We start from the raw sequence: 19,393 nt of genomic DNA, 5'->3' as shown, positions 1-19,393 counted from the left end.
CTACAAAGTGTACCCCTGTTGGGAGCTCAAATGTAAAGAGTATGGGAAAGTGTGTAAGACATTACATCCGCCATGAAAAACAGGCCAAATCATTAACAATGCTGAATGTTGTAACAAGTGCAAGTGACCCACACGAAGAAGCTGGATTCATCCAAGCAAAAAGGCCCCACGGATACCATTCGAGGATTGCTGAAATCATGCATGGTGAAACACAGAAGATGTGGAACCAGAAATGAATAGACCAAAATTGGTGTGACTAATTTGGGGACACAATAATGAGCGGGGTGAAGTACGCTGCCCACTTGTCCCCTTTTTGGGTTTCCTAAAAAGAGGCTTTGATAAAACACACGATCAGTTCAGCTCGTCCTCCAGCCCAGCTTGTCTCGCCTCATCTTCCCGCAGCTCTTCCCTGCCCTGCCAGCACTGCAGCTCAGCTGTCATCCTGAGAAGGAGAACCCCCAGCCTTGCTCTTGGTTAAGGAGCATTGTTTTTCCCCTGTGAAGACTGAAAGTCGTCACCTGGTCATGCCAGCTCATTTGTGTGTGGACAGAAGGAGGGAATGGCTCAAACCTGAATCAGTGCCCGGGATTAGTGTAGACATACCAAAGGACTGTCAGCTGGCTGTGGAGCTCCAGACCTGAGTTGTTAAGCACCTACAGTCTCTATGTAAAAGAATAAATGGACACAAATCAGGCGTCAAGAATTATAACATTCAAAAACCACTCGGAGAACACTTCAATCTCTTTGGTCGCTCAATTACAGACCTAAAAGTGGCAATTCTTCAACAAAAAAACTTCAAAAACAGACTCTAACGAGAGACTGCTGAATTGGAATTAATTTGCAAACTGCATACAATTAACTTAGGCTTGAATAAAGACTGGGAGTGGATGTGTCATTACACAAAGTAAAACTATTTCCCCTTGTTTATTTCCCCTCCTACTGTTCTTGTAAAGTGCTGGAAATTGCCCACCTTGATTATCACTGCAAAAGGTTTCCCCCTCCCACCCTCCTGCTCTCCTGCTGGTAATAGCTCACCTTTCCTGATCACTCTTGTTACAGTCTGTATGGTAACACCCATTGTTTCATGTTTTCTGTGTATATAAAATCTCCCCACTATATTTTCCACTGTATGCATCCAATGAAGTGAGCTGTAGCTCACAAAGCTTATGCTCTAATATATTTGTTAGTCTCTAAGGTGCCACAAGTACTCCTTTCCTTGTTATGGATATAGACTAACATAGAATCATAGAATCATAGAATCATAGAATATCAGGGTTGGAAGGGACCCCCAGAAGGTCATCTAGTCCAACCCCCTGCTCAAAGCAGGACCAATTCCCAGTTAAATCATCCCAGCCAGGGCTTTGTCAAGCCTGACCTTAAAAACCTCTAAGGAAGGAGATTCTACCACCTCCCTAGGTAACGCATTCCAGTGTTTCACCACCCTCTTAGTGAAAATGTTTTTCCTAATATCCAATCTAAACCTCCCCCACTGCAACTTGAGACCATTACTCCTCATTCTGTCATCTGCTACCATTGAGAACAGTCTAGAGCCATCCTCTTTGGAACCCCCTTTCAGGTAGTTGAAAGCAGCTATCAAATCCCCCCTCATTCTTCTCTTCTGCAGGCTAAACAATCCCAGCTCCCTCAGCCTCTCCTCATAACTCATGTGTTCCAGTCCCCTAATCATTTTTGTTGCCATGGCTACTACTCTGAAACCTGTTACTATGCTCTAGGCATGGCTGAATGACTCCTACTAGCAGCAATTAACCATGGTCTCCTGTCCACAAACTTTATCTAAACTCGGTGCATAGAGTTTTCACCTCTTAGAATTAGGATTCAGCCCAAACTAGTGTTTTCCCCAGGGATTGAAATACGAGGGGGAGTTCAAATGTATGGGTTGGGGATTGTAAAACCACTAAATTGGCAACACTGATGTAACTGGTTGACCACTGGGGGAGGAGGATGAGGAAGTTCAGGGGGGTGTTCACCCAAAACCCTCATGGCCACATCTCAGGGGGCTCCGAATTATAACCACCGTGGCAGAGCCCGAAGAGACATGGCCTCCTTGCAGATCAAGCAGCATTCGGGTTCATTTCTGATTAGGTCCTCAAGGGGGTCTGTAATGAATAATGACTTTATTCAAGCAACAGTACCATTTGGCTACTGGAAACGGAGGTGGGGCCAAGAACTGGAACTAGGGAGACTGGGACAGAAAATTTAAGGCTTAGGACCATTTCCTAAAGTTTCAATTCTTGCAGGTTCGCTGGTATATTGGGACTCCTGGGTTCAAATTCCTGAGGAAGCCTGGTGAGAAAACTTCCTGAGTATCATTTTCCAGAGCTGCTGGGCTCCATACGTTCCTGTTGGGTCAGCAGAAGTTTTGGCTGCTTGGTGGTTCTGAATAGCAGGCCGCGTTCCTCAAGCCTGAGCATGGATGTGGCTGCTTGGCTGTCGCTGAGAATTTTCCACTTCTAATTCTCAGTCAGACCAGAGACTGGGAAGAGACAGCGCTTCTGGGAAGTTAATAGGAGCTGGGCATTCAGATCCCATTTGGAAAACCCCACCCCCACCTGAGCCATTAGTCTGGGCTAATGACAAAACCGGAGTCAAACCCCAATATGGAAGGACTGTCCATAAAACTCCTTGGGCGTGGTTTATTATCCATATTGCAGTTGCACCCAGTGTGCCCATTATTATTATTATCATTATCCATATTGCAGTTGCCCAGCAACCCAGTGTGCCTGGCACTGCACAAACACAGAACAAAGAGACAGGCCTGCCCCAGAGAGTTGGCACATAAGTAAGGTCAGAGGTTGGATCTGAGGAGGATTCGGCGGTTGATCTGAGGAGGGTCGGAGTTTGGATCTGAGGAGGATTCGGGGGTGGATCTGAGGAGGGTCGGAGGCTGGATCTGAGGGGGATTTGGCGGTTGTTCTGAGGAGGGTCGGAGGTTGGATCTGAGGAGGATTCGGGGGTTGATCTGAGGAGGGTCGGAGGTTGGATCTGAGGAGGATTTGGCAGTTGATCTGAGGAGGGTCGGAGTTTGGATCTGAGGAGGATTCGGGGGTTGATCTGAGGAGGGTCGGAGGCTGGATCTGAGGGGGATTTGGCGGTTGTTCTGAGGAGGGTCGGAGGTTGGATCTGAGGAGGATTTGGAAGTGGATCTGAGGAGGGTCAGAGGTTGGATCTGAGGAGGATTCGGCAGTTGATCTGAGGAGGGTTGGAGGTTGGATCTAAGAAGGATTTGGGAGGGGATCTGAGGGGGGTTGGAGGCTGGATTGAAGGAGGATTCGGGGATTGATCCTGGTAAGGTCTGGGTTTGGATGCAGGACTTGGTGGGAGGACTCAGTGTCCCTTAGAGGGATCACAGCTCATTCCCCTCCCCTGCCTGACTCTCAACCTGTGTCTCAAAGTGGACTGGTTCTCCATCAACGCAGGCAATGACGATCCTGCTGGTGCTACTGGACCCGCTGTAGTCACAGTTGGGGGGATCGGCTCCTCCTTGGAGCTCACAGACGGTGAGGGGGAAGGGGTCTTCACTGAGGCGCAGGTCTCCTCCTGCCGGCTCCCCCCCATCCCCGCAGACAGGCTTGATCTGGTTGGCGCTGCTGTGGATGAAGGTGTTGAGGTGTTTGCACTTGTGGGCAGTGGCCATGTCCCGGCGCCGCATCAGGAGGTTGCAGTAGCGCCGGGCGTCCGGAGGGCTGGGGTCGGAGGCATCTACGTGCTGCCTCAGGAACTTCTCATAACGTGACTCCTCTTGGGCCAGGGCCAGACTGGCAACCAGCAGGACGAGGGGCAGCAGGAGTGTGGGGCGGGTTCCCCTCAGGGCCATGGCTGAGTCTGTCCCTGGATCAACCTGCAGTGGGGAAAGAGGGAGGAGATGGATGGAGACAGTGCAGGGTGGGGATCTGCCTTCTCCACGGAACCTTCTGGGCACTGCCCAGATCCCGACAGAGATCAGGGCCCCTGTTGTGCCGGGTGCTGCACAGACCCCGACTAGGGTGTCCCAATATACCAATTTTATAGGGACAGTCCCGATATTTGGGGATTTTTTTTATATGGGCTCCTATTACCTCCCACCTCCTGGCCCAATTTTTCACACTTGCTATCTGGTCACCCTAACCCAGTCTGAGATCAGGGTACCTGTTGTGCCAGGTACTGCACAGACCCCGCCTGAAATCAGGGCCCCCATTATGCCGGGTGCTGCACAGACCCCTCCGATATCAGGGCTCCCATTGTGCCGGGCACTGCCCGAACCCCAACTGAGATCAGGGCTCCTGTTGTACTGGGTGCTGTTGTGATGTTTCTTCAGGTGTCCGGAGCTGTAAATCACCGCGTCACCCCCCTGCCTCAAAGCAAGAGAGATTTGCAGCTGCTAAAATGAGTCTGCTCCCTGCCTCTCCCGTCGGCTGGGTGGCCCGGCACACTCCTCTGGTCCTGGCACACCCTGGCCTTGCTTTACAGATAGCCCTTGGGGCTCTCCAGTTCCCCAGCTCTTCAGAAGCATCTCCCTGCAGCAGGCAGCCTGGACAGGCAGAGAAATCACCCAGGCCGCCACCCCGAAAGAGCCAGGACATGGCAAGCCTGGTGGCTCTGCTGGGTCCTCACCCTTCCCTTCAATATCACAGCACTGAGATGCATTTATAACGAACCAGGGTCTAGTCCTGACTAAAGAACAGAGCTTTCTGTGCCATGAAGCAGAGAGACCAGAGGCTAAAATGGTCACAGAGAAGACACACATACGACCTCCAGCCCCAGTGACTCTACCTGCCCTCAGCCAGCCAGAATCCACAGCGAAGCTCCCTGTCTTACCTAATGTGACTTCTCGGTGTCCCTCTCCCACGTGGCTAGGAACCCTCTATGCAAAGCTTCAGAGAGACCCAGCTGCTCTGTCCTCACGTGGTGGCCAGAAAGGTGATCTCTCCCCTTCTCCTTATAGTCCAACTGACCTTAGACGGGCCAGGTAAAGGTCTCTGCCCCGCTGACTGTTCTCCAATCAGCTGACACACTGCTGGCTCCCTCACCCGACTCTCAGCTGGCTTTTCCTGTTGACTCAGACGCATGTAACTTCCCAAGTCTCTGGCCTTAGTCAGAGTGGTAAAGCCACATTTCTGTGTCAGGATGAACTTGTAGATCAAGTGTGTCCCTGAAACACATGCGAGGACCATCTGTGTGGCACATACCTCGTTATGTACCTTTTGTGCCTACGTCACACCATGGTGTTACTGAGCAGTGTGTCACCGGTTTTCCTTTGCTGTGCCTTGCAGAGAAATACTGTGGCAGTGTTAGGGGCAGTGAGATGAATTTGTAACAAAACCAGGGTACATTTAGGACTAAAGAACAGAGCTTCAAGTGCCACATAGCAAAGAGAATAGAGACAGAAAATGATCACAGATAAACCACAAGTATAAACTCTCTTCTTGGTGACTCAACCTGCCTTCAGCCAGCGACAACCCATAGCTAAGCACCTCAGTGTGACCCTGAATCCCTGTGTTCACACCCTGCATTTATTGTAATAATCTCCATGCCAAGGATTCCATGCAAGGTAGCATTTAAAGAGTAATGACAGCCTGATGGGTAATATTCATGTGAAATGTGTGCATGAAATGCATAGCCAGAGTTATGAACATGAGCTGAGATTATGATTGCAACGTGTTTGCCAGGCGAGTCTGGGGGCAGGCTAAACTGCGTTCACAAAGACAAAGCACAAGCTCATGCCTCTGGTCAGGAGTCAGCAAAGTTGATGGGCCCTCACCTGTCAAATGGCCTGTCTTTGCCAAGAACGGGGGGCTCTGTCCCCATGAGACCCCATGTCTCCATCCTCACTGTGGGAATGACCTTTATGAGGGGTAACTGTCCAGAAACTGCATTTCAGAGGGTGACCGGACTATTAAAGCGAGGGGCAAAAACACCCCAGATCATCTCTTAGTCCCCTAAGAAGCTAAAGGGACCAGCTTTTTGGCTTTGGGAGTTGATCCTGATCTGAGAATCTGGTTTGCCAGGTTGCTGGGACCATGTGGGAAGGATTTTCCCTTCAACCAAGTCTAGCTTGTTAAGTTTTTGCTGCGGGGAAGCATTTTATCTTCATTTCTCTTGTCTTTCCTGACTTTCATGCCTGATGCTCGAACTCACTTGAAAGCTCTCAGTGCATCTGTAAATCAACTTGCTTTATCTTTAATCTGAACCCATCCAGTGCTGTGTTTCATGTGAACCATTTGATAACTCCAGTTAAAAGAATAGACTTGGTTTGATCCTCCCGGGGGTTGGGAGGGCAATGGATCTTCAATATCTGAGCTGCCCAGGAGAGGGACGGACGATGCAGAACTCACCATCTGGGGAAAATCGGGGCTGGGAAGAGTTAACCAATGCTGGGGGCCCAGTGGCCAGCTGTGGCGCTGCAGGCAGGCTCCTGAACCCGAAACTTTGGCTCAGGACTGCCTAATGCATAGACGCGAAGAGGCTGCTTCCTGCGGCCTGCCGGCATCCCAGGCAGAGACAGGTAAAAGGGGACACGAGTCTTCAGTGCTCCGGATTGCCCCTCCTGCAGCAGGTCACACTGACCCAAAGCAAATTTTCAGGTTCACACTCCCATATGGCAGGGGATCCACTGTACAGCCAGAGCCAGCCCCTTGGAGTGATGGGCACAAAGAGGATCTCTCCCCTTCGCCTTATAGTCCAGTTGCCCTTAGACGGGCACCCTTAGGTAAAGGTCTCTGCCCCTGTCATAAATATAAAGGGAAGGGTAAACACCTTTAAAATCCCTCCTGGCCAGAGGAAAAATCCTTTCACCTGTAAAGGGTTAAGAAGCTAGGATAACCTCACTGGCACCTGACCAAAATGACCAATGAGGAGACAAGATACTTTCAAAAGCTGGGAGGAGGGGAAGACCAAAGGGTCTGGGTCTGTCTGTGTGATGCTTTTGCTGGGGACAGAACAGGAATGGTGTCTTAGAATTTAGTAAGTAATCTAGCTAGATATGCGTTAGATTATGATTTCTTTAAATGGCTGAGAAATTAAGTTGTGCTGAATAGAATGGATATTCCTGTCTGTGTGTCTTTTTGTAACTTAAGGTTTTGCCTAGAGGGATTCTCTGTGTTTTGAATCTAATTACCCTGTAAGATATTTACCATCCTGATTTTACAGAGGTGATTCTTTTTTACTTTTTACTTCTATTAAAATCCTTCTTTTCAGAAACTGAATGCTTTTTCATTGTTCTTAAGATCCAAGGGTTTGGGTCTGTGGTCACCTATGCAAATTGGTGAGGATTTTTACCAAACCTTCCCCAGGAAGTGGGGTGCAAGGGTTGGGAGGATTTTGGGGGGAAAGATGTTTCCAAACAACGCTTTCCTAATAAAAATAAACCCAGATAAACATTTGGTGGTGGCAGTGGAAGTCCAAGGGCAAAGAGTAAAATAGTTTGTACCTTGGGGAAGTTTTAACCTAAGCTGGTAAAAGTAGGCTTAGGAGGTTTTCATGCAGGTCCACACATCTGTACCCTAGAGTTCAGAGTGGGGAAGGAACATCTGTACCCTAGAGGTCAGAGTGGGGAAGGAACCTTGACAGCCCCGCTGACTGTTCTCCAATCAGCTGACACACTCCCGGCTCCCTCACCCGGCTCTCAGCTGGCTTTTCCTGTTGACTCAGGCACATGTAACTTCCCAAGTCTCTGGCCTTAGTCAGAGTGGTAAAGCCACATTCCTGTGTCAGGATGAACTTGCAGATCAAGTCTGTCCTTGAAACACGTGTGAGGACCATCTGTGTGGCACAGACACATAACTCTGTGCACCGTTTGTGCCTATGTCAGGCCATGGTGTTACTGAGCAGTGTGTGCAGCTTTCCTTTGTTACACCTTGCAGAGAAATACTATGACTGCACCCTGTTATGGGCAGTGAGTGTGTTGGGCCTCAGAGGAGTTACAGAACAGAGGGACTTCTGCCAGGTGGCATGCAGGGGCGCTAAGGGTCACAGCTGCACAGATCCCGACCGAGATCAGGGGCTCGTTGTGCCAGGCACTTTCCAGTCCCCGACTGAGATCAGGGCCCCATTGTGCCAGGCACTACACAGACTCCGACTGATATCAGGGCCCCCATTGTGCCAAGCACTGCCCAGAACCCAACTGGTATCAGGGCCCCCGTTGTGCTGGTCACTGCCCAGACCCTGACCTGATCAGGGCCCCCATTGTGGTGGGTGACGATGCCCAGCTCCAGGGGCCTCATTTTTCCTCCTCTCCCCGAGACAGTGTCAGGGTTCGGGCCCTTGGCTCTTGCCGGGTTGCGCCCCCTGTGGCCAGGTGGATCTTCTGGGCTATTGACCGGTTGTATCAATGGACTGGAAAAAACAGATCAAGTTTTCAGCAAAGACGGGGGATGGTAAATAACAAGGGCCGGGGGTCACTGCTAGAGGACAATGTGGATTGGTTGGTAAACTGGGCCTAAGCAAGCAATGTGTGTTTGGATCCAGCTAAACGTAAAGCCATGCAGCTAGGAACAGAGACCATCAGTGTATCTCCATTGCAAGGTTGTGGCTGCTTGGTACAGGAAACGCCTTTGGCACCAGGAGAGGCCATGAGCGGGTTAGGACAGAGCCATTTAGCTGGGCACAGGGAGTGCCCAAGTCTGGGGCTGTGCACGTTGTTTACCGTGTGCATGGTCATGGGTTCAAATCCTGGTTAGAAGCAGCCGTGAGCTCTAATTGTTTACTGTCATGGGAGGAAATTAACCCTCATCTGACAGAGCTCACTTGTGTCTGTCATCGGATGGGAGGGACCACCAGAAGTCTGTCTGCCCAGACGCCAGCTCCCGTAAGAGAGGAACGAGAGAGTCACCTCATTTGGGAGGGGGGGATTTGGTAGCACTTTCTGGGGTAGCACTTTTCCACCATTGTGGGTTCAAATTCTGCCAGGAGCCCCATGCTTTGGGGGCCCGGGCCATGAATTCCTTGTCTCATCCTCCCCAAACCCATCTGGGAATTGACACATCTGGACCAGGAGGCTAGTGTGTGTGGGGGGGCTGGCTGCTACAGGATCCTATTTTCAGGGCCCTCCATCTGGAGCAGCCCCACCAGGCCCAGCCAGGAGCCTCCCCAGAACCCCAGTGGAAAGGTGGAGTAGATGCAAAGGGGATAAGGAAAAGGGGGTTTAATGAGGAAAAACAACACACTTAATCCTGTAACCCAGGGGTTCCTGCCCTGGGCTTGTGAAGTGCAGGATCAGGCATTCACATCTTTCGTGGGCCGTTTGGCGGCTTGCCATGAAATTCCCAGCTCTGCCGTCCCTCTCCCAGGACTGATGGTGTCTCCACACGCTGCAGCCCTGCCTAGACACTGGTGCTTTGGTTTGTCCCTGTGTATCGGCTATATTTTATATGCAACATTAAACCCAAGGGGATTTGCACCATGTCGGGAGATTTTCACACCCAGCTTTTCTCATGGGCTGTCTCCCACCTGGCGTCTCATGGGAAAGGAAAATTGTCTGGAACCAGCACCCCATAGAGGAGAAAGGCCCCATGTCCCATTCCCTGCCCCTTTTGAGCAAGACAGTCATGTTTGTCAGCTGCTACTGAAGCACTGGAAATAGGGAGTGCTGTCTTGCCTATAGCAAATCCCCCACAACCCCCCCTCAGTCATTCTGCACTTGCAAAAAGTATTTTATTGCAGGAAGAAGCAAGAGAAAACAGCATCCAGGGCTCAGGCTGGTAACATCTCCACTGCACTTTGACCCCTCCCTCGCCTCCCCCTCCATGGATAAAGGATGGGGAAAAGGTGCCCACATTATATAATAGGCACTAGGGGGAGCAGAGGGTGGGGGAGGGGAAGGGGCAGCTATAATTTGCCATAGAAAAAGGAATAACAGCCTTTGTTGCTGTCCCCAGTGCGGTGTCCAAATACCCTGTTGGGGAGGAGGAAGGGCGCGCAGGGCTGCCAGCATTGCCAAAGCCCAGAGGAGTTGCAGGTCTCCATGTCCGCCCCACGGCTCACGGGCCGCTGCACACCGATGGCAGGGCATAGTGCACAGGCTGCTCATTTGTGCAGGCGACACAAATTCTCTTATGGCTGACGACTCCCCTGTAAATGCAGCGGGGCCAGAGGGACGCCCCTGTGGTCTGGCAGTCTGTGACTGGGAAGGGTGAGTTGCTGTAGTAAAAGTTCCCATGATGCCATGTCCCCTCTGAGCTGCAGATGGCAACTACCCCCGCCAGCACCCCGTGGACGAAGCTGTTGAGCTCTTTGCAGCTGGACACCGTCATGTTCCTCCGCAGCATCATGAGGTTGCAGTAGCGGTTGGGGTCGGGCTCCCAGCTCCTGGAGGTGTCGACATGCTGCCGTTGGAACTTCTCGTACGGCATCTCCCTCCTGGCCATGGCCATGTAGGCCAGCAAGAGGAAAATCAGCAGCAGAAGGCCTGGACCCATCCTTTTCTTCATCGTTGGCTGGAGGGGAGAAAGCGGGAGGTGGGTGTGAGATGGGAATGTGAGACCAGCACGGCATGGACCCCCTTTGGGCGACTCACCTCCGCTGCAGTGATTTCAGGGCTTGTCCTCGCCGAAGGCTGCGGCGACTAGAGGATGCCAGTGTCACTCTATCACATAACATACAGTATTTAAATGGCCTCATGGCAGTGGCATTACCCTAGCTTTCCCCCCCTTCCCCTAAAAAGAAAAGGAGTACTTGTGGCACCTTAGAGACTAACCAATTTATTTGAGCATGAGCTTTCGTGAGCTACAGCTCACTTCATCGGATGCATACCGTGGAAACTACAGCAGAAGTGAGCTGTAGCTCACGAAAGCTTATGCTCAAATAAATTGGTTAGTCTCTAAGGTGCCACAAGTCCTCCTTTTCTTTTTGCGAATACAGACTAACACGGCTGTTACTCTGAAACCCCCTTCCCCTAGTTTCTCTTCACCCCAACCATGGCCCAGCCATTTCCAAGCCAGTCTGCTAGTCGTTCATGTAAAGCAGAGTGGTTTGGAAGGGATCCCCTTGCCCGAGTGACCCTGGCAATGCCCCAGACACCGATGTGCCACGCCAAACATCCAGGCGCTCTGCCCAGGTGGGTGGGATTTAGAGTGTTTTGAATGCTTGCCAATCCCAGGGATTGTGCTGCCAAACTTCCCCTGCTCCTAAGGGTACGTCTACATTGCAGTGTAAGCTCAGGGTTAGTGGGACACCACTCAGCCGAGCCATGTTGGGAACCCTGAGCTTGGGCGTCTATGTGGTATTTTAACCAAAGGGCTTTTCTAACTTGGGCTCAAACCTGGGGATCTGGCACCCACACTGCAGCCTGCAGACCCCCTAGCACCCCACAATATGGCCGCTCTAGCCCTAGGGCCCATGGGAAAACTTTTCTGCCTGCCCTGACTGTGAGCAGGAAGCAGCTGGCTTTGCAAAAGGCTTGCTGGGTTCGTTCTCTGCTGCCAAACCAGGCAGCTCTCTGATAGTGCATGTGGTCAGAAGAGAACGGGTCCACACTGACCTGAGCTGTGGCCATGAGAGGAGTAAGGAAGTTGTCCTGTGGAACTGTGGGATACTTCTAGCTGATTCCCAGGACCTGAGTCAAGCGGCGCTGCGTCTACACTGTAAAGCAGTAGGGCTCAGCCTCTGGGTCCCAGCTTCACTTCAGCTGGGACCCTCCAGCTAAGTTCCCTCTAACCTGCACGGCTGAGGGCTGCACAGGAGCATAGCTACACGGGCCTGGAGAGGAGAGAGGTCGGAGGTGGATGGGTACTGGGGAGTGGAGCAGAGCAAGTTGGGGCATGCAGGGCTGCCGTGGGCCTCTCCCCTGGCCCCGGGGCTCCTGCCGCCACGGAGGAGAGGTGCCTCAGCCCTGGCCCCAGAGCTGCTGTCGGCAGGGAGAGGTGTCTCTCCCCCAGCCCCAGCCCCAGCCCCAGCCCCGGAGCTGCTGCCAACAGGGAGAGGGCTGGGGGGAGTCCTCTGAGCCCAGCCCCTGGGCAGCCTGCACCCTAAACTCCTCATCCCTGGCCCCACCCCAGAGTTTGCACCCCCAGCTTGAGCCCTCACCCCCCTGCACCCCACCTCTCTGCCCCAGCCCTGAGCCCCCTCCTGCACTACAAACCCCTCAGCCCCACCCCCCGCCACACATCACCTCCATATTGGTGCACATAACAAAATTCATTCTGCACATGGATGTAAAAAATTAGAGGGAACATTGCCCACCTGCCCTGCAGGGTCCTGGGTCTGAGCCCTGGGTTAGCACAGTTGCAGTGTAGATGCAAAGGAGTGGGGTGGTTGGCTTGAATCCAGGGTGAGGCACGGCCTTACATTGCAGCGTAGACACTAATTTTGGAATCATAAGTAGGGCTCTACCAAATTCACAGCTGTGAAAAATGTGTCACAGACTGAAATCTGGTCTTTTGTGTACTTTTACCCTATACTATACAGATTTCACCAGCATTTCTCAAACTGGGTGGGGGGAGGGCTCCGGCCCAGAAAAGGGTCACAGAGAGGGTTGCAAAGTTCTTATGGGGGGGGGTGTCTCAGTATTGCCACCCTTACTTTGCACTGCCTTCAGAGCTGGGCGCCCGGACAGCAGCCACTGGTCTCCAGTTGCCCAGCTCTGAAGGCAGCACACCGCCAGCAGCAGCGCAGAAGTAAGGCTGGCAATTCTGCAACCCCAATACAATAACTTTGTGGCCCCCGCACAACCCCCTTTTGGGTCAGGACCCCCACAGTTACAACACTGTGAAATTTAAGATTTAAATTTCCAAAATAATGAAATTTAGGATATTTAAAATCCCATGAGTGTGAAATTGACCAAAATGGGCCGTGAATTTGGTAGGGCCCTAATCATAGGTCTGGAAACTGGATCTTGGTTCCTGGTGCTACCTGAGCACAACAGTCTGTTTTACGTGAATATTGCCTGGAGCTTTACCCTCCAGCAGCGAGAGGGGAAAAAAGCAGTGTGGAAGCAGGAGGGTATTTTTAAAAAGTGGTTGCTTCTGGGGGTGCTGTATTTTGGGCCTCCCTTGGCAAAACCCCAACTTTGCACCAGGAGACTTCAATAGCACTTGAGACTCCCCTCAGTCCTGAGACCTTTGGAGCAGGTCTTTGCTGCTGGAGTGCCCACGCCCGAGCTGCTCTGAGAGCGACCCATGGCGGCAGGCGTGAGAGAATCGTTACAGCTCTGAACGCCCCAACTCTCAGGTCTTTGCAGCTAGTGGGCACCATCTCAGAGCCAAGTAGCCTTGAACAAGGGATGTGGGGGACCCAGGCTGGGATTCACGAGTCTTAGATTCTAGTCCTGGCTCTACCACTGACCTCTTGTAGGCGGCTTCAGTTTTGTTTGCCTCAATTTCCCCCCTGTAAAGTGACACCCACCTTCTTTGTACAAAGCTTTGAAGCTTCCTAGAATCATAGAATCACTCTCACAAAGTTTTTGAATTAATTTCCTTGGTTTTGTAAGTTTATTTATTCCTTGACCTCCATGGTGAATTCTGCCACTTGCAAAGCTGCTGAAGGAATTCAAAGGTCCAATGAGTTAAAAAAGTAAGGGCTGGATGAATGGACTATAAGGTGGATAGAAAGCAGGCTAGATTGTTGGGCTCAACGGGTAGTGATCAATGGCTCCATGTCTAGTTGGCAGTAGGTATCAAGTGGAGTGCCCCAAGGGTCGGTCCTGGGGCCGGTTTTGTTCAATATCTCGATTAATGATCTGGAGGATGGCGTGGATTGCACCCTCAGCAAGTTTGCAGATGACACTAAACTGGGAGGGGAGGTAGATACGCTGGAGGGTAGGGATAGGATACAGAGGGATCTAGACAAATTAGAGGATTGGGCCAAAAGAAATCTGATGAGGTTCAACAAGGACAAGTGCAGAGTCCTGCACTTAGGATGGAAGAATTCCATGCACCGCTACAGACTAGGGACCGAATGGCTCAGCAGCAGTTCTGCAGAAAAGGACCTAGGGGTTACAGTGGACGAGAAGCTGGATATGAGTCTACAGTGTGCCTTTGTTGCCAAGAAGGCCAATGGCATTCTGGGATGTATAAGTAGGGGCATTGCCAGCAGATCGAGGGACGTGATCGTTCCCCTCTATTCGACATTGGTGAGGCCTCATCTGGAGAAATGTGTCCAGTTTTGGGCCCCACACCACAAGAAGGATGTGGAAAAATTGGAAAACGTCCAGCGGAGGGCAACAAAAATGATTAGGGGACTAGAACACATGACTTATGAGGAGAGGCTGAGGGAACTGGGATTATTTAGTCTGCGGAAGAGAAGAATGAGGGGGGATTTGATAGCTGCTTTCAACTACCTGAAAGGGGGTTCCAGAGAGGATGGATCTAGACTGTTCTCAGTGGTAGCTGATGACAGAACAAGGAGCAATGGTCTCAAGTTGCAGTGGGGGAGGTTTAGGTTGGATATTAGGAAAAACTTTTTCACTAGGAGGGTGGTGAAACACTGGAATGCGTTACCTAGGGAGGTGGTGGCATCTCCTTCCTTAGAAGTTTTTAAGGTCAGGCTTGACAAAGCCCTGGCTGGGATGATTTAGTTGGGGATTGGTCCTGCTTTGAGCAGGGGGTTGGACTAGATGACCTCCTGAGGTCCCTTCCAACCCTGATATTCTATGATTCTATGATTCTATGAGAAGTGAGATTTTCAAATCCCTTTGAAAATCACAACCTGTAAATGGGAGGAGGAAGAAAAGTGCTTGTGAGCTGATATTTCCAGGTAAGGAGGGAAGATGGATGCTTCAGGCACCAGGGCACAGGAGAGGGGCCGCTGGTCATGCCATGAAAGTGTTGTTGTTGGGGAGCCAGGGGAGGGGTGGGGGATTAGAGGGGTGAGGGAATGAGTGGCTGAGTACACTGGGGTGCAGTGCGGAGAAAAAAGAGGTGTGTTCTCAGCTGCCTGTGGGTCAGGATTGCATTAGCAGGAGCGTTGCCAGCAGATGAGGGAAGTGATTATTCCCCACTCTTTGGCACTGGTGAGGCCACACCTGGAGTATTGCGTCCAGTTTTGGGCCCCCCACTACAGAAAAGATGTGGACAAATTGGAGAGAGTCCAGCGGAAGGCAATGAAAATGATTAGGGGGCTGGGGCACATGGCTTATGAGGAGAGGCTGAGGGAACTGGGCTTAGTTAGTCTGCAGAAGAGAAGAGTGAGGGGGGATTTCATAGCAGCCTTCAACTACCTGAGGCGGGGCTCCAAAGAAGATGGAGCTCGGCTGTTCTCAGTGGAGGCAGATGCCAGAACAAGGAGTAATGGTCTCAAGTTGCAGGGGGACGGGGGGAGGCCTAGGTTGGATATTAGGAAAAACTATTTCACTAGGGGGGTGGTGAAGCACTAGAACGGGTTACCTAGGGCGGTTATGGAATCTTCTTCCTTAGAGGTTTTTAAGGCCCTGCTTGACAAAGCCCTGGCTGGGATGATTTAGTTGGGGTTGGTCCTGCTTTGAGCAGGGGGTTGGACTAGATGACCTCCTGAGGTCTTTTCCAACCTTAATCTTCTATGATTGGATGATCTAGGGAATGATCGGGAAGAAAAGCGGGCCAGCTTGGAACTTGATTTTGGGGGGATAGTTGCATTCAAGACTCCCCGATGCTACCTGGAGAATGGGGGATCAGCACTCCGAGAAAGCAAGCCAAGGTACTTAGAGCACCCCAGCGATCAGGAGTCAGGCTGGCAAATGTTCCCAACAAGATAAAGGAGCACTGTTCCCATGGTACAGGGGGATATGGGCAGCGTGGGCTATGGCTTAACCTTTATTCCCCCCTCGTGTGGGACCCCCCTTCCCCCAGTCCCCTCAGGATCCCTGTTCCCAGGGAACCCCTTCCCCCAATCCCCTGAGGATCCCCCTTCCTGGGGACAGCCCTTCCCCCAATCTCCTTAGGGTCACCCCTTCCCAGGGACCACCCTTTGCCCATCTCCCCCTTCGCAGGAACTCCCCTTACCCCCATCCTCTCAGGATCCCCCTTCCAAGGGACCCCCCCCCTTTGCCAGGCCCCACCCTTTCTCCCAATCCTCTCATGATCCCACTTCCCGGGGAACCACCCTTCCCCCATTCCCTCAGGATCACCGTTCCCAGGGACTCTCCTTCCCTCCCATCAGGATCCCCCTTTCCTGGGACCCCCTTCTCCCCCAGTCCCCTCAGGATGACTGACAGATATATAGCCAGTTGCTCTTGTGGATCAATATTAAAAATGTTCATGAGCCCAAACAGCCATGCTAACCAGCTAACCAGATGAGCTAAAGGAAAGCAGCACAGGGCAGGACGGAGACATACATACCCCCCTTCTTGGGAAGCAATTAATATGGTGGCGTGTGCACCGTCCACGGCAAATCTGCTGCACACACATTCATCTAGGAGGCCCTGTATTTATATCCACTAGCTGGAGGGAATGGCACATATCCCCCACCAGCCGTTACTTGTTGCATGCCTTTTTTGGCTCTGATTTGGTAACCACATTCTATACCAGTCTGGACGTGACAGCACTCCCTGCCTGTACCAGGACACAACCCCAGTGTATCTTGTCTTTGTTCCCTCCCACCTTGTGAAATAGCTCAATGTGAGAGAACAGCACGGTGGGGGAAAGCAGACCAAAACAATGAGGTCAGCACAGCATTAAGGTTCCTTGGTGCTTTGTCGTCCTCTCGCAGAACATTTCGCAGGGCAAAAGGCAGTCTTCTGAAAAACAGGCAATGAAAAGTTAAGATGCCAGCACAACCTTAACTCTGTCCTCTTCTGGCGCTACCTAATACACCCCATTAATGTTTATTTTGCCAACCTGGTTCACCTCCATGTACAAACCCATTCACCCACAGGCTTCCTGTTAAGGCTAGTAAAGGACAAAGCGGCATTAGCAGCGTTATATTCCACTCAGTGCTGGCAATATCCATTTTAACAAAAGCCCCATGGCCCGCCACTCCCACAGCTTGCGGCTATGCAATTCTCCATCGGGGTTCTCCCATCGCTGAAATTCATCCACCTCCCCAAAGGGCACAGCTAGGGTAGCGGAAGAATTCAGAATCCTCCCTGTTCCATCTGGGGATTTCGATTTGTGTGCAAATGCAAAGTCTTTGAGATTGCAATTCCATGGCATGGACAGGCGGAGTCAGACCAGTCCAACGAGGCAAACGAGGCCACTGCCTCATGCCTGTCAGGTTTAGAAAAGGGAGCCAACCAGCGGCGAGGGAAACCTGTAACGGAGGAGCAGCACTGCGTTGTTTCTAGTCACAACATCTATGTACATGTGACATCGCCTCTTTGTTCTACTGCCTGGAGACACACCGGGTAATAACCCCAGTCCCAATCTTTGACAATGACTCTACAGTAGACAGGAAACCAGATCCCCAGGAGAAGCTAGGAGAGTCTGTCTTTAGCAATCTTTAGTATACATATCAGCCCCTTAACTAGGCCCCGCTGACAGGGCGGGGCAAAGGGGGCAACTGCCCAGAGGCCCAGGCAATTTAAAAGGGCATGGGGGACCCCGGCTCAAGTCGGTGCAGAAGGAGCCAGGAATGGGCTGGGGGAACGAGGACCGGCAGGAAGAAAGGAAGCAGGAAAAAGAATGAACAGAGACACGGGGGTGGAGCTTTGTAGCCTCCAGGGGGAGCTGGGAGCCCAGGCTCAGCAGCTTCTCCTTCCCCAGCTGTGGCCTGCACCAGGGACAGACTTTCATTGAAAGTCTTTGTGTGCCCACCCCGGGGGGACTTTCTCCAGCTGGACCCAGCCCCGGGCTCTGCTGCCCCTGGCCCAGAGCTATAGGCCCAGCTGAGATCATGGCCCTATTCTGCTAGGCATTTTACAAACATGTAGTAAGAGAGGGTCCCAGCCGAGAAGAGATTACAATCTCCATAAACCAGCATGAACCTGCGATGAACAGGACTCTATTCCAGGAGGAGGGCTGGGGAGCTGAGATCAGGGTGGGGAGGAGCAGCTCTAAAAGATACCTTTAAGAACAAGACTTTGCCCTTCTTCAGTCCCTAATGTTTTAGCTCCCAAACCCACTGCAACGACAAACCAAAGTTTTCAGAAATGGCCTCTGGGTTTGGGGGGGCCAGCTCAAAACTTGAATTTGGGGGGGATAGTCGCACTCAAGGCTCCCCGATGCTAGCTGGAGAATGGGGGATCAGCGCTCCAAGAAAGCAAGCCAAGGTACTGAGAGCACCCCAACGATCAGGAGTCAGGCTGGTAAATGTTCCCAACAAGATAAAGGAGCATTGTTCCCATGGTACAGGGGGATATGGGCAGCATGGGCTATGGCTTAACCTTCGTTCCCCCCTCATGTGGGACCCCCCCTCCCCATTCCCTCAGGATCCCCCTTCCTGGGGACTGCCCTTCCCCCAATCCCCTGAGGATCCCCCTTCCTGGGGACTGCCCTTCCCCCAATCCCCTCAGGATCCCACTTCCAGAGGACCCCCTTCCCCCAATCCCTTCAGCATCCCCCTTCCCAGGGACCTCCCCTTTCCCCAATCCTTCAGGATCCCCCCTTCTTGGGGACCACCCTTCCCCCATTCCCTCAGGATCCCAAGTAGTCTTGAACAAGGGATGGGGGGGACCCCGGCTGGGATTCATGAGCCCTAGATTCTCATCCTGGCTCAACCACTGACCTCTTGTAGGCAGCTTCAGTTTTGTTTGCCTCAGTTTTCCCCCCTGTAAAACAACACCCACCTTCTTTGTACAAACCTTTGGAACGTATAGGAGAGAAGAGCCTTGTCTGAACTCCTCTTTGGTGCATTTCCTACCATTCCTCTCTACTAGCTAAACTGCTGAACAATCCTGCCTGGATTATACCAGTGCCCTTCTCCCATGCTCTCCCACTCACCCTAGTGCTGGTGCCTCTGTTTCCCCCGGAGAATTGATCCAGCTGTCTGCAGAGCTGGCCTCCCCCTGGCTGCATAAGAGTTAAAAGAAGAGGGAACTGGTGGCAGAGAAATATCTGACGTTAAGTATTTCATAATCCAGGCCCACAAGAAGCGGCAACGCCCCATCGAAAGGGGAAGCTTTGCCCTGACCCATGGCAGGGTGGTTGGGACATACTCTGCTCACACTTATCACAAAGACCTGCCCCTCGCTGTGCACTAGGGTCCCCATCCCAGTGCCCTCCGGGGTGCTGGGGGGGGGGAGTGACTAGCACTGGGTGGCGTCCCGGTGCCGGGTCAGGATGCACATCCTCATGGCACCGTGGGAGGCAGATTTCCTCAATTCTGTGATGCAACCCGGCAGCAGAATTAACCCACATTGCCAGGGCAGAGTTAATGGAGTGGCTGGGCGCTTTGTAGAAAAATGCACAAACATCAGCACAGAACAGGGCACAGCACCCCTTCCTGAGTCACCCATCCCACTCTCTGCCCCCCAGCACCATGCTGGGGCATTTGGGTCAGCTCTGATTCCAAGGGTGGAATGCCCCCTACTGCATCCCCTCTCACCCTCTGC

General features: G+C 52.1%; 2 protein-coding genes across 3 annotated transcripts; both read right to left on the bottom strand.

Moving 5' to 3' along the window:
- Positions 1-1,605: 1,605 nt before the first annotated feature.
- On the bottom strand, positions 1,606-4,947 carry RNASE10 (ribonuclease A family member 10 (inactive)). The gene is made up of 2 exons (XM_073309314.2): positions 4,816-4,947; positions 1,606-3,859 (listed from the first exon to the last, which is right to left on the bottom strand). The coding sequence occupies exon 2, from the start codon at positions 3,833-3,835 to the stop codon at positions 3,365-3,367; it is 471 nt and encodes a 156-aa protein (XP_073165415.1). The 5' UTR covers positions 3,836-3,859; positions 4,816-4,947; the 3' UTR covers positions 1,606-3,364.
- A 4,691-nt stretch (positions 4,948-9,638) lies between these two features.
- On the bottom strand, positions 9,639-18,955 carry LOC140897043 (ribonuclease). 2 transcript variants are annotated; one of them, XM_073309313.1, is made up of 3 exons: positions 18,783-18,847; positions 11,474-11,691; positions 9,639-10,430 (listed from the first exon to the last, which is right to left on the bottom strand). In XM_073309313.1, the coding sequence occupies exons 2-3, from the start codon at positions 11,486-11,488 to the stop codon at positions 9,975-9,977; spliced, it is 471 nt and encodes a 156-aa protein (XP_073165414.1). In that variant the 5' UTR covers positions 11,489-11,691; positions 18,783-18,847; the 3' UTR covers positions 9,639-9,974. The 2 variants fall into 2 exon arrangements, with proteins under 2 accessions (XP_073165414.1, XP_073165413.1); XM_073309312.1 differs by lacking the exon at positions 11,474-11,691 and having other exon boundaries at positions 18,783-18,955.
- Between the last annotated feature and the right edge of the window lie 438 nt (positions 18,956-19,393).

The sequence above is a fragment of the Lepidochelys kempii genome, chromosome 13, assembly GCF_965140285.1.
Source record: "Lepidochelys kempii isolate rLepKem1 chromosome 13, rLepKem1.hap1, whole genome shotgun sequence".
Taxonomy (NCBI): Eukaryota; Metazoa; Chordata; order Testudines; family Cheloniidae; genus Lepidochelys; species Lepidochelys kempii.
This window is presented reverse-complemented; position numbering and strand designations above follow the sequence as displayed.